At 42.9% G+C, this 15,225-nt stretch overlaps 1 protein-coding gene across 1 annotated transcript in view; it reads right to left on the bottom strand.

Moving 5' to 3' along the window:
- Positions 1–396: 396 nt before the first annotated feature.
- Ptx1 (pituitary homeobox homolog Ptx1) overlaps positions 397–15,225 on the bottom strand; it is a 32,446-nt gene continuing 17,617 nt past the window's right edge. The window contains exons 3-4 of the mRNA XM_071782217.1: positions 12,998–13,248; positions 397–1,444 (exon numbers count right to left, since the gene is read on the bottom strand). Coding sequence (XP_071638318.1) covers positions 641–1,444; positions 12,998–13,248 — 1,055 coding nt within the window. The 3' untranslated portion in view covers positions 397–640. The remainder of the gene's footprint in view (positions 1,445–12,997; positions 13,249–15,225) is intronic.

Raw genomic sequence — 15,225 nt, 5'->3', positions numbered from 1 at the left:
ATCAAACATTTTAATGAAACGAAACGAGATATCGCGATAAATTGGGGGAATTAGGACAACGCCAACGTGAGTGGTCAATAAAATTCTACTGGCCTCAATCGTCATCCCGCGGCAGAGACAGCGTCTGCGAACCGGACGCGATCGGCGGCGTCGTCCAACAGTCGAATAACGATGGCCAGTAGCCGGTAGCGGTAGTCGCATGTTGCCAGTAACCAGTCAGTCCGGTACCACTTCCAGTGGCCGTACCCGGTCCCCCTACACCGATACCAACTCCCACGCCAATACCACCGGCGGTGGCAGCTACAACCTGTTCAGGATTCACCATGTTACTTGTCTCGATAACACCTCGCTCGTCCACTTCCATTTTTTGGTCCGCCGCGGCCCCGTCCTCATCGTACATAAGATAATGCGGATGCGAGGTCGTCGACGAGGGCGTCGACGATAGCGTCGGCGAGGCGGCGGACCTAGGCCTGGGTCACTCTTGCGATCTGAGCTGATTGTCGCTCGGCTGACCTGACACCGTGGCCGCCGCAGAGCCAGACGGCGGTACCACTTGATTACCACCGCCGCTGAGGGAACTCCCGGAATTCGGATTCGCTACGTTGTGATGATGGGGGCTAGACGTAGCCCCCGCTTCGCCTCAGACCTGGCCCCTGGCGGTGGCGTGCGCCTCGGGACCACCCGGGGAATGAGGGTTCGCTCCGGACGCTGTTGTCAACGCGTACTGACAGGCGCTCAAACTGCCGCCACCGCCGCCAACGGAGGACGCTCTCGAGCTTACGGGACTTATACTTCCAGCCGTGGTACCGCCCGTGGTACCGCCTGCGAAAGAACCACCGCCACTGCCGCCGTAACCGCTGCTGTGCTGTTTCGCTTTCATTCGTAGCGAAGCGATGCTACTCGATGTCATCACCGTGCAGGATTCGGGCGATCGATGGTGGGGCGTATAGACCGGCGGTCCATATGGATGATGCGGCGCCGCCGGCGCCGCGTACGGACACGCCGCGCCGGACGCAGCGACCGGCGAGCTCGCGACACCGAGACCGGAACCCATGCCCGGTAACATGGACGTGGCCGCCTGGCCGACCGAAACCGACATGCCGCTCACGTGGCTGCCCGCGACCGACGTCGCTGCGGCGTTAAAGGGATTCACTGGGCTGACCTGAGCGTGATGGTGATGATGCGATGCTGCAGGCACGACTGAGCCCAGAGTATTCATCCAGGGAAAACTCTTGCCGCTCAAAGGCGACGGCACTTTGGCCCAATTGTTGTACGTGCTATACGAGCTGTAGAGGGTGTCGGGGTCCGGGAACGGTTGGGCGATAAAACCGTTCAGGCTGGCTGTACTGAAGCCCGACTTGAAATCCGCCGCGGCCTGCGCAGCGGCGTTCATCGCGTTACGCTCCTTCTTCCGCCATTTCGCCCGCCTATTCTTGAACCAGACCTAAAAACAGAAAAACGGAGCGTTGCGAGAAAAATGTGTCTATTAACTACAATACATATATAGAATATTATTTGAGAAATTTAATAAAAGAATATCGGTTATCTTTTCTTCGATATTCCCTATTTCTATTTTTAGAATAACCAGCATTTTAAAAAAAGAGACCCTGTGATTCTTTTGTGATATACAAATGCTATATACCCTCCAGATTTCGTTTTTAACGTATATGTATAGCTCGTATATTGAGAAGAGGAGGGAAGGCACAACAATGCGTGTAGTGTTTCGCCAGATTTCGCGAGCGTTCGCACAACACAGGTTATTAGTCACGAACGCAACGAAGAAAGCAACGGGCGGCGGTTCCGCTCCGTGGTAGACGGTAGGTGAATCTCGAGACAAATAGCAAGAAAACCCCGGCGAGCTCCTCCATCCTGAAATATGACGGCGTTAATTCAAGGCGGCCCTTCTCCCACGCTCGATACTACGGCGAACTTCGTCAGCCGTTTTCACTCTCCCCCCCATCCCTTCGCTCTCTCGCCCTTCAAACCTACCTACCTACCCGACGTCCTTCGATTATGTCGTCTCTCTTTCTTGACGACGACGCCCGCCTGCGTCCCTGCTCACCCCCGAACAATTATACGGGTGGTTGCGCTCAGATACACGTCGCTCTCGCGTAACTGTAAGGCAAAGGGGCGGGAAAATGCGAAATACGAAGGGTCGTGGCGTAAGTATTCGACGAGGAGATGGTAGCCGAGGGAGAGCAAGATAGGAAGAAAGGAGGGAAGGATACTAAGCGAAGCAATGTTGAAGGAGGTCGGCGGAATACTCCGTAAGATGGATGGCCTTACGATCACGCCGTGGAAACGCTAAGAGGCGCGACGGGTCATTGAAAGTGGGGGCGGAAGACTAGCTAATGAAGAATAATGTTCCTTCCTCTCGACGATTATTCTCGGAACGTCGCGTAACAGTCCAAATTTGCTAGTAATTTTCATTGTATAACCGAACGGAATAATTTTAATGAGACGATAACGGCGGATAGATATGTAAAACATAGTTGGAATTTTTTAATAAATTCTTGCTCATTAACTTACATAACTTTATAACGATTTTCTTTAAGAAACAATTGTTTTTATTATATTATATATTCCTGTTGTCATTAATATCACAGATGGTGCGATATCAATATAATATTATCGTTTTTTTGCCGATAAAGAATGGTTAATCTTTGATCTATATATCCTCGCGGAAGATTTACGTATAGATGCGTATTTTTTCCGCATTGGTAAGCCGCACGAGAAACATCATTGGATTTTACGAAGCGGCCCGGTAGCCACGACACTACGGGCGACGACGATAAGCCAGGAGGGAGTAAATTCGATAGGACAGAATGGTACGGCGGGCGAAAGATGCCGCGACTCGAGAATCAATAAACTCTCTCGCGCAAAGGCGCATCGTGTACACACAAGATGCCGCGCCCATAAAGTTTAACAGCGTCGCGAAATCTCGACTGAAGCCATCTGGAATGACCAGGAGAATCTTAATGCTGCTGATTCATAAACTCGTCAACGAAACATACGCTCGAAACTCGAGTGAAAACTCTATCGTTTGACTGGATTCCATCAGCTATTGACCAAATGATCTGCGAATCGTGAGAGGAATCGCGTTTGTGACATAAATATATCAACAACGCGTATCGCATTCCAATAATAATTTATGACATAATTAATCGGTATATTATGTTAATCTCATTAATAGCTATTTCCAATCCAATTTGACGAATATCCACAAAATATTGACGCAACGAGCTGCGATACATAAAATCTGTTTTCACGCAAAGCTGCGCGTTTGCCGCAGTTATTGGTAATTTTTAATGAGCTAAAAATTATATGTTATTAAAGTGCGTCGGACCGATTCTCGATGACGTTGGAAACGTCGACGTGTACGATTTCGGGGGTAGTCCAGTTGACGCGATAAATCGAATCCATTGTTTTCCGCCTGGCAACCAACTCGGAGAACAATGGTCGCGTCACATCATTCGGGCAATAAAATCTCATCAAATCACGACCCCTCGCCACCGTGTAAGCCTCCATTCGCTCTCTTTCTTCCTCCCGGTCGCGCGCACGTTCGGCTCAATCTACGAAAGCTTATATAAATGTAATGAGACCGTGACCGGGGATGCCTCATCAATCACACCCCCTACGGCCCCTCCTGTCCTGTCCCATTCCATCGTCGGCGTCGCTCTTCCCTCCTACAGTCGTCTTCCGCGCCGCACATACGTCTACGTGCTACATAGACACCCTCGAACACCGCACCGGCCCGTCCGCGGTAATCCCGTGACTTAACATCGGGCTCCGGGCTTTCCGGGTAACCGCGATTTGTTCCATTGCGCTCAGAAGTTGCGCGCCACGCTGCGCCGTTAGTTCCTCGGTCAAGAGAGTCTTACAGCCGAGAGTCTTACTGGAGCCCGGCTCTTGAGTAAGGCCTATTTAAGCGGAACGGTTTTCAAACGATATCCTATCGGACCGAGGCATCGTTTTATAGCACCAATTTATAGCGTTGTTTACAAATACGCCCGCAATAAATTCACAATTAAATTCTCAAAGCTTGAAATTGCTGTTTATTGATAAAATTCACTTTTAAAATACCAATTTATATCTATTGTGTTCACCTTTCGACTTATATAAAATTTATATAAAATAAATAGCTACTTCCCGTCTCTTTCCGTAAAATATTTTTTGTCAAATAGATCAGTAGCCTCAGACTAGCCTTCATGTATGTACATATCGTATATTTTAGAACAAAAATTATAGTGAATATCGACTGTCAGAGTCGAAAGCAAATGGCCGCATTCGCCACAAATCTATACATATACATAAATCTGGATTGACAAGCCTTATCGATAATAAATTATATTCAAGTACAAATTATAATATAAGAGCCTATATAACATTCTTTCACTCCACATTAGCATGTTATAACGTGTAAGAAATTTTTAAGTACCATTGCGACACGTAAACACCAAAAATATAAATCTCTCGACCTAGCGTGCAATTTCTTTACGTTTTTCTACGTCTAGATTAACGATCTCGTTCATTCCGTGCGAAACGTTCGCGTGAATTCGTACGAGTTCGCATCCTTTACGAGATGAAGGAGGAAGGAGAGAGAAACCGAAGGACGAGCTAAAGGAGGAGGCTGTAGAGAGACGGTAGAAGGGAGAGAAACCTGACATTCGTAGGGTGGAGATGGCGATGGTGGCCGCGCCGGAGGGGAAACTCGAGGGGGAGTCTGAGGGAAGGTTAGTCGTGGGTGTAGAGAGACAGGGAGAGACAGAGAGTGAAAGAGAGAGTGAGAGCGAAAGAGAGACGCATAGACGAGGAAACGGAGGTGGAGGTGGAGGAGGATAATATTGATCCCCTCGTAGCCCCGCCCCTCCTCGCCCAGCCGACGCCATCATTATATTATCCACCATCCCTCCGACTCCGTTTCCCGACGTATCGCACACCTACGACCTCTCGAAACTCGCGAAACTATCCTGGCCATGCACGCGCGTTGTCTTGTGTTCCCGGAAAAGGGGAAAAGCATGGAGGCTACCCTTACGTTCACCGTTGTGTTCCTCGGCCGATCCTCTTTCTTAACCTTGCTTTACCACCCTTGTTTTGCTCCCCCGTGTCTTCTTATTAGAAGGAAAGGGACAGAGAATAGTTCGAGGAGGAACGTTGCCGTTGAGGATTCGTGGCAAGTTTCCCGAAAATCTTGCGAGGACCAGCGCGCGTGCGAAAGCGCCACTTCATTAAAAATAAATTCCGTGAAGGAGCCGACGGATATCCGAGGGCTTCGCGAGGATTTTACGCCGCAGACTCGCTTTCTCATTCTCTCTCTACGTCTCGTTCGTTGTTCCTTTCGCCTATCCATAATTCGACGCGCCTTTCTCGTTTGTCTCGTGAACGTTATCTCGATGTTTCCCATTTCTCTTCTCCACTTTTATTGTACTGTGAATTAGTTTTAACCCGTGTTTTATCTCTTTCTTCAGTTGAATGTTTTTTTTTTTCAAATTTTCGCAGGAATTTCCAACTTTTCGCATTATCGACGGTTTTACAGCTAATTGGAAATTTTTATCTTACAAATAATAAATATTCTAAATATTACCTACTAGAAAATGTTGTAACTGTATGAAATGTACAAAATAAGTTGTATATATGTACTGGAATATTTAGTCAAAAATATGCATTGGAAAATTAAGAATTAATCCTGCTTTATCCTTTGATTAATGACGCATAGCTATTTAATATTTAATAAAAGTATATATCATAAAATTTTTAATACTTTAACATGTCAATTCCGAAAGTTCATTTTTTACTTTTTACTTTCCAAAATTTAACATTACGTGTCATATATTATATCGTATACATCATCGACGTTATTGAATATTCATTATTAACATTGCTCGCATTATCGTTGCTATTCAAATAGCCTCTATTCCATCATTATCTGACTTAAATGTGTTGCGTCAGGTTACAAAAATCATGATTGTCGTTACGAAAAGCGCCAAGCAATTACCGCGGTGAACAAACAGGTGCGATGACGTCGGTAGTTACGCGCCGAAAACACGACGGCGGCGGCGCGACACCACTTCGTTAAAAGTAAATTCCGTGAAGTATACCGCCGGATATCCGGGGCTTCGCGGGGATTTGACGGTGGCGCGAAGGTGGAAACCTTTTGTCTGTCGGGAATAAGCGGTTCGCCACTCGTAACTTTGAACTACTCCTACATCTCTTTGCGAAAGCTCTCGCGACACCGTCCGCGATTTATAACAACATCCGCTTTCTCTCGCTCGAGCGCCGTCTTATGCCCGGAGCCGAGGGAAAAGTTCACGGGGCTACTAATTTCTGTCGATATTCTTGAGCGCCCTGCCATTCCCTCAGAACCAATTAATCCCACTCACAGTTATGCGGAACAACATCCTAATAATTTTTAAGTGCTTCATCTCCTCCGAGAAAATAAATAAACTTTTGGTTGCCCGAAGAAGGCAGCTGCTCGCTTATGGTAGACTTGCTTACCGCGACCATCATGGCCGCCAAGATGATTCTCCTTCCCTTCCACCCTTCTCTCTTCTCGTTTCTTCTCTCGCTTCCTCCGTACAATATTTCTTTCTATCTCAGCTTTGATCCTCTTTTTTTCCTCTCTTGTCCTGAACAGATCTTTCTCTTTCTTTCTGCGGCTCCACATGTACCTACACACGTTCCCGCACGCGAAATACACTCTCCGTCTTCTGGTCGTTGCTCCTTCTCTTCGCGTCCTCTTCCTTACCTCTTCCCATGTCCTCCACACCCGGCCACAGTCTCAGGTTCCAACAGTGGCGTCTCCATAAATCTCGCTATAACGCCGAGATGGATCAGTGAGAATGGCCACGTCCGACACAGGGGAAACGGGACACGGCTGCGTTTGTATCGTTGCATACGCTACCGTGCATACGTGGTCCGGTGCGCACGCGTATATGTTCGAGGGTAGGATCGGTGAACTGCACGCAGCAAACACGGCAAACCATCGGCCATCAGGAGTGGATACGAATAAAATTCGTCACGTCTGCGACAACGAACCCCATTTACGCGTATATCAACAACTTGAGATCAGAATAGTTGATGTTGTTCCACAGTCTGGAGAGGAAAGGAATTTTATATATGTGGATATTGTCTCTCTTGATATTTCTCTTTTATGTCGATCACTTTAACCCCAATATATCGGTGTGCTCAAATCAAATTGGGAAATACTAATATTATAATACAATATTATCGATAACTATGAGAGTAAGCAAAACAATAATGATGAGCCCAAAAAGTGCTTTTGAGAACTGACAGTTCAGAGTTGAAAACTGAGAATCAAGAAGTTAAGTAGGAATTTATGTTGAAAGTTTTCCTATTTGGACTACTTATGTTTCAGTCTTGTGTTTTATTGTACTTTGCAGTATCCACGCAGATCGGAAGGATACAGCCGACGGAAACGAGAAATCGTTCGTGTTAAAGTGTCGCGGAGGGCGGCGCTGAACGATACAAACGGCGTACGAACCGACGCGCACGACGCGGAATGGGAAGCTGGGCTTTCTCTGTCTCTTTCTCTCTCTCTCTCCCACAGAGTGAGTAGTTTTATGGATTTTTTTATCGTTGTGCTGGTGGACCGTAACAGCTGCACAGCCGGTGGGATTCGGATATTCAATGTCGGCGTACCTGTATGGATATTAAATTAACACCCGTAAGCCGCGAGTATTAACAACTTTGCAAAAGATTATACGAGATTATGAGCTCAAGCGGAACACGTGATTTTTAATGCCGCCGTCCCCGTCCTACTAGCTCTCGAGGCTTCTCCATTTCTTTGTAATTTATAAATAGTTACGGCTCATTGCCCGCGTTCACCGTCGATTCGTTTCCAGTTAAATACACTTTTTTTCCGTTCCTTCTTTTTTTTGTTCGTTTAGCTACATCGGACTCCGTTAGGTCGCGACTCTTCCGCGATATCGGCATAAGAGTGCCCGTACGAATTTATCATGAAGCGTGCCAGGATTACGCAGTCCATTCTCTTTGTTTTCTTTCGTTAATTCAAGTGAACGAATTGTCAACGGATGCATCAGTAAATGATAACTTAGGAGAGAAATATAATTATCATGCAAATAATATTTTATTTACATTATTACTTTAGATTTTCACTTATAGCTTTTATGTATTGATTTAATTTCCAAATTTTAAATCGTTAATTTTATTGTGTGAAAAAAGATGTCCGCGTTATATTTTATTAACAAACATACATTTTTATTCCTTAATGCATTTATCCTATTTTCCTTCGAATAAATTTATGTTTCATCGCGTACTTTTTACTTCGCTATAGCGTTCGTGAACAACCAAGCGTAACGATTTTATTTTGCGACGTACATATCTACTCGAACCGAATAAACCTTCTGCGAATCCAAGATCACTGACCGTTAAAACCTAGAAAACATTTCTTATCGCGATAAACCACCAGCACCGGAAGAATGATTAAATCGATTTCAATTCATTATCCGAAAATATGTGCAGTCCCCGACTTCGACCCTGGTCTTGCGAGATATAAAAATATCAACTGCGTAAGATTACCAGGAAAAATTGATGCATGCACGTAAGATTGTTCCGGTTCGCAAAATTTTAACATACCAAATGACAAAATAAATATCAGATATATTACTATGAACATATTTAAAATTACACAATTTTACAACAAAACATTATTTGAAACCAGACAAAGTGTTTCTCATAAATTTTTGAATGTTGAAAACGATGCCATAAGTTAAAATTTCACCAGCACGTCAAGTTTTCGAGATAATTAAAGTTTAATGCATAAATACCATGGCTGAAAAGTAAGATACAAAAATAAAAACATTTTACAGGGAATAGACAATATATTCATGACTTTTGATAAGAATTTCAAGATAACTGTTAACTGTTCTTACAAAAGAATTTTAAATATCACAAAAAAGTCATTTTTAATGCATTAAACTTCAATTATCTCGAAAACCTGATGCGTTGGTGAAATGGCTTGCAGCATCGTTTTCATCTTGAAAAATCTATAAAAAATATTTTGTCTGGTTCAAAATAATAAAACAAATTTATTTTACAAACTTGTGTTATTTTCCCAGATTTGTTTACGATTAGTATTCACTTGATATAAATATTTTACTACACTCGATCAAAGTACTGAATTTTTAAAAAATATTTAAAAACTCCAGCGTTTTGCGACAAAATTGCGGAACGCATTGCAATGCTTTGTACCAAAAATACAATACCCGATAGAAGATTAACTGCCGCCGAGTCGAATCCTGATTCGCTTGTAGAGTACGCGCAATTCGCCCTTTGCCATTTTTCATCTCGTTCAACGTGATATTAACTTGAAAACGGCCACTCTCGGACATTACCGTAAAGCCGATCGTATCTCTGCTTCGACCCGCTCTAAAGCCGAAGCTGGAGCTGAAGGGAGCCTTTTGCGGGATAAAAACTTATATTACGGCTAACGTTAAATTGAATCTAACCGTCAATTTATCGTATATCATGTTAAACATATGTTTACCACCTACGAATAAGCACTAGATGCTTAGGTAGCTGCAATGACGCTTTCAGAGCGTATTTATATCCAGTCTTTTCTTCAAACATACAGTGACACATCTAAAGTGAAATCTTATTGTGAATTTAAAATAATCATATATCATATAAATCTAGATTTATTTTATCTTTTTATTCTAAATTCTTCATATGAAAAAGAGATTTTGAATCACGAAATTTTTATTAAATATACTTTAATTTAATTTGGTTCATCTAATGTGTACACATATAAACTATATCGCTTGGTATATGAAAGAGCTATTTGTAAAATCATTCATTACGTGAGTGTCATTATTATCCATTCGTTATACCAACTTTAACATTACTACATTAATAGCAAAACTCGTTATGAGTGCTACTGCTATTTTATATTTATTCTACAAGCATTATTGCTACGATACGCTCACTATACATATGAACACTACTACTATCTATTTCTCCGTTAATCGTTGCTTCGCACCGAAAGCCCAAGACAACGCAGTACTTTTCGCGTTCACCAGAACTTACGAGCTGGCGATGCCATCAGAACGGTGAAGCCAGGCAACCAGCAACTGCCACGGATTCGACGTTAAACCCGCGTAACTGTGGAAGCGCGGGTTGAATCGGAGATGTGCGAGAGGCGCGGTCGCGCGGCGCGTTTGCATACGATGTGTCGCGATGCAAATCGGCCCGCGTGATGCGAACGAGATACGGCGGGTGGGCGGGCGATGCATTCGCGGTGTAACAGAGTGTGTGTACCGGAATGCAGCCGAGCGTTGTGCGGCGAGGCTAAAGGTAATAATTGATATATAGCGATAGCATTGGCCGCTGACAGCCGCTAACCCGGCCGAATACGGATGACACTCGGTAATCCTCACTCTCATACCGGTTAGTGTCCACCTATATTCCGCGGCGTCCCATTTCCCATTCCCATGGTGTGTAAGCTCCTCTCTCCCGCTCTCATTCTCTCTGTCTCTCCCCCTCCCCTTTCTCCCGATCCCTCTCGTTCGCGCAACCCCTTCGCCCTCCGAATCAGGCTGAGATATACAGACACTGGATGTGTGTCGGTTGCGCCGCAATCAGGGGTCCAGGAGGGTGGATGATTGTGCGGCAGAGTAAGCGAGAGAGAGAGAGAGAGAGGGGGGTGGGAATTGGATAGAGAACAGAAAGAGAGCGAGTGAGAAGGAGAGACCTAGAGAATAGAGAAAGAAAGACAGAGGCAGCGCACTGCCACTGGAGGCTGGAGCACAGAGCGACTCTCGTGCACCAGCCAGAGCGCCGCCGCGAGGTGTGCGGTGCAACCATACTAATCCGCCGATGGATTTATGGTCTTAATCACCGGCGGATTATCTCGGACAGCCGCGCTCTGCTGCCACCGACCGAAACATACGCCTGCCTCTTTGCAGATAACTGTACCCGGCTTCGCGCTCGACCTCTCTTTCTCGTTGTTTCTCTTCTCTCTCTCTCTCTCTCTCTCTCTCTCTCTCTCTCTCTCTCTCTCTCTCCACTCTGCCTCTCTCGTCCAGTTCCTCTCGTCGTCGACTCTTCGGTGCCTTTCTCTCCGTTCTTCTCTTCAATATGACGTTTTCGGATCTTTTATCCGGCACCAGGGATTTCTATGACGTTATGTTACGCTGAGGAAACGAATTTTAAAGTTAATGCGTGATAAAATTCGTAAAATACTACTTGAATATAAAATTTCAAGATTTCTTCAATTTGTAAACAATTCGCTAGGATTTTATAAAAAATGTTAGCCTCCGTTTTACTGGAAGCTCCTATAATGTAACTTGAATACGCGCGGGCTTCTTTTGGAGTACAGTTCTATTATTTTTCGTTACGACAAACAGAATACGAATTAAACTCTGAGCTAATGAGGGTCGCGTAGAGGGATGTCTTTCGCACTTGAAGTAAACGCGCGCCAAGGCAGGTTTAAAATGAAGAATGCCTCCATAATGGCGTTACAGTTTGCGAACGAGCGACGGCCGGGGGATCTGCAGCGTTTTGGTACATGGCGTATAGCACCGTGGCGGGAACACCGTACCACGCTATATGTGGTTCTATAAATCCACCAGGGCTTACTGGCGCAAAGCCTCCCCTGCGGCTTGCGCGCGGCACTCTCACCTCTTTCCCCATGTGACCTCCTATCTGCCCACTCTCTTCCATCCCCCCCCGCTCCGTGTCCTCCCCCTCTGTGCTGTGCCTTTTTCACGCACACTTCTTCCACGCTTTTGCCGTCTCGCGATGCCGACCACTCGCCGGAACGTCCCGATGAAACGCAAGCAGGCCGCCGGGATTTCAAAGAGCATGTCTGGCCTCTCGCTTGATCCGTTTCGAAGTCACTCGGACTTGGACTGCGCGCGATCCGTCGTTTGTTCGCGAATCAAGTCGCGGAGGATTTATACAGTGCTTACGGATTTGCGAACTTTCTAACGGTCTAGTTTCTTCGACGTCATTTCATCGCCTTTTTTTACAATTTTAGAAAAGTACCGGAGGAGAAATATCATAATCGCTTGTCGTGTTTGGGGTTGTTGCGGTAAAATGTGATCGTTTTGAATCAGACAAAACGCGATTGCATACGAAATTCTTATTATAAATTTCTAGCGTTTAGAATTCTTAGCTTAGTTATACATAGATTTTATTATGTGTAAGCATGATTTTTCTTTAGTAGTGCTACCACGTGTATACAATAATAGTATGATATTAATTTCAAGTTTATATTTGTCTCATAGTTTGATTATATTTTCTCAATATAGGTTTATATACGGAATAAGTATAAAAACTGTTAGCAAAATGTTTTAAATAGAAACATTGACTAATTAACGTTTACTAACGTCTAAAACATCTGATCATTTCCGTCTTTATCTTGTAAAAACCGTATGCTTGACTAATGCAAGAGATTATCATCCGTGGTCAGCAGATTGTTGCCTTTGTAATCGATATCTCGATGCTTCAATGCACCCATTGTGAGCGTCTGTTACTGCTTCATTCATCGCGAGCTCAAATTTTTAGGCGTCGCTTCAATGTTGCTGTTATATTTTTCGCTTCTCCGAGGCGGATTCTTAAGAAAACAATTCTCGAGTCGTTAATGTTTCGTGGGCACACGCGCGAGTCGATCGATTGAATTAGAATTGATTACACAAATTATTGAAACAAAATTAAATCTGAATTATTTCTATTATTTTCTATCGATTCATTAATTATATCTATAATCATTTTTTATTATTTTATTAAATAACTTAAATTATTAAAATGAGTTATTAAATAAATCTAAAATCTTTGAGGCTTAATTATAATAAGCAAAAGTTTTCATTTAGTCACTATTCGAATCGTTGTTTTATTATTCGATATGCATTTCTCATACAAATGCATCTCGAATAATTAGATACTTATTTATAATGATTCTAACGCGCGATGAAATTTAAACTTCAATGTAAAGTGGTAATGTTATCAATTCTCTTACCCTGACTCGAGCTTCCGTAAGATTCGTACAGCAAGCTATCTCTTCTCTGGTTGACATGTCTGGATACCGGTTCCTCATAAACGTCATCTCCAGATTCTGAAGCTGATGCTGCGTAAAGTGCGTCCTCTGCCGCCTTTGCCTCTTGTTCTTCTTACCATCCTTGTCGTCGGTATCGTTGACTCCGACCACTCCAGGAGAAACGACACCACCAGCACCCAATTCGTGTTTCACTTCTGGTGGTGTTCGTACACCTGAAAAGTGTTAAGGTATCATATCTTCGACGAGACCGTCAATGGCGTTTGAAATGTAGGACTCATAAATTGTTTCTAAATTCCGCGGAAGATTATCAAAGAAATATTGACAGTATAATCTTCGTTTTCAGGTAATTAACTGATATACATTTAGAAATGATAAAGAGATCCCTAAAGCAAATACCGTACAAATTTGAATAGCGTAGTCTGGAGATTAATTAGAATAAAATATATTAACATAAAATAAGTCAAAGTTACAATAATTTTTAAATTATAAATTATTAGTTTGCTGCTGATTTCGCGTAAAACTTGTGCACTCCGGCCCATAACTGCGTATTAATTTGCTATCTGTTATTAATTTTCACAGTTCAGGTGATATTGATTTTTACTGGGCTTAGTTGAGTTTATCGCTTAGTTTCTTATACATTGTTACTATATGCATGTAACAATTAACAGATTATTAATTCGATTATTAATGACATATTTCAATTTTTATAAATTATAAATTATTTAATCATTTTTTAGATAAAAACTTGAATAATTAATTTTAACTAAGAAAGAATGATTAAACTTAACGTTAAGTCTAATTTTTAAGAAAGAAATAAAGTTCGTTTTAATCGAAAAATAGAAATTAATTTAATATTTTAATAATAAATTTATTTTAATTTTTATCATATTTTTAGATTAGACGAAAAGCAAAATTATGTGATTTTAATACGAAGTAAATTGCCATTTTTCTTGATGTCTTTGATTTATTAAAATTACGATTTTTTATTTAATCATATCCGATATCCCACGGTTAACAAATCGTTAAACATAAGCAATTATTATTTATCGAAACACGTATCTCGCATAATTTATTCGTTTAAAGTTTTAAAGCAAGCATCGAAGTATAGCAGATAGGAATCAGAAATTATTTTATAATATTTACGGGCAATAATTATTTATTCAACAATGCTAGATTTGATTATATCTTAAATTAGTATTATATTCTGAAATTGTTATTAATTTAAATATAATTTATCTAGCATCTTTGTGTTGAAAATATAAAAGAATAATATACGAATAACCAGATCAATCAATTAACCAGACAAATCAATTAAATTCGACGCAGTTCGACGCCACTTGCGAACGCGGAGAAACACGTCAATCGTACGGAAAAATAAGTGTATATTGTCTCGGAACGACCCCGGGGAGAGCCTATCAAGAGAGCAATCTTCGCGACTCGCAAATTTATCTGCGTGTGAAACGGAAATTTTCAAAATCCGATATACGCACAACGACGATAGATAGATACATTTACATTACTTCGATACGAGGTTCTCGCACTCTCGGCGAGCAAAGAGACATACATTTGCCAATTCGCTTGGGTTAAATGAGACAACTTGTTAAATGTTGTATTCTATGCGATAAATCAATTAATTTAACGCCACTTACGATCATTGAGAAACATGTTAATAGTCGATCGTACGGATTTCCACACACATGTACCGAGAAGATCGCCCGTCGCTAGATTCCGACACTCGTTCACACGCAAAATTCACGATCGATAATAGTTTAGAGAATACGTGAAACGCGGAGCAGGCCACACGCAGTCTTGAATTCGCACTAATACTGACCGCGTCGTCCGCGTCTTCGCGTCTATGGCAATAGGAAAAATTTTTGGAAAGAGTGGGGGAATGGGGGAAGAGTGTACGCCGCGTTGAGCGTCTTCCAGGAAATAGAAAGCCGAGCGGCCCGAGCCTAAAAAACGTAAACAATCTCGGCGGGCTCGGCGAGCAATTACGGCAGTATACAATACAGCGACGGCCGACGCGACGGCTCGCGAGCGACGCTTTTTAAGCTCCGCGTTCAATTTCTCCCTACGAAAAGTACGAAATAATAGGTAAACGGAAACTGTTTTTCGCTCCAGCGATGAGTGCGACGGGCAGAAACGCGAAACGTGTGATTCGTGGCTAATAACAGCGAGTCGATAAG

The sequence above is a fragment of the Temnothorax longispinosus genome, chromosome 1 (genome assembly GCF_030848805.1).
Source record: "Temnothorax longispinosus isolate EJ_2023e chromosome 1, Tlon_JGU_v1, whole genome shotgun sequence".
NCBI classification, from domain to species: domain Eukaryota; kingdom Metazoa; phylum Arthropoda; class Insecta; order Hymenoptera; family Formicidae; genus Temnothorax; species Temnothorax longispinosus.
Note: the sequence above shows the minus strand (reverse complement) of the source record. Positions and strands in the feature narration are given on the sequence as shown.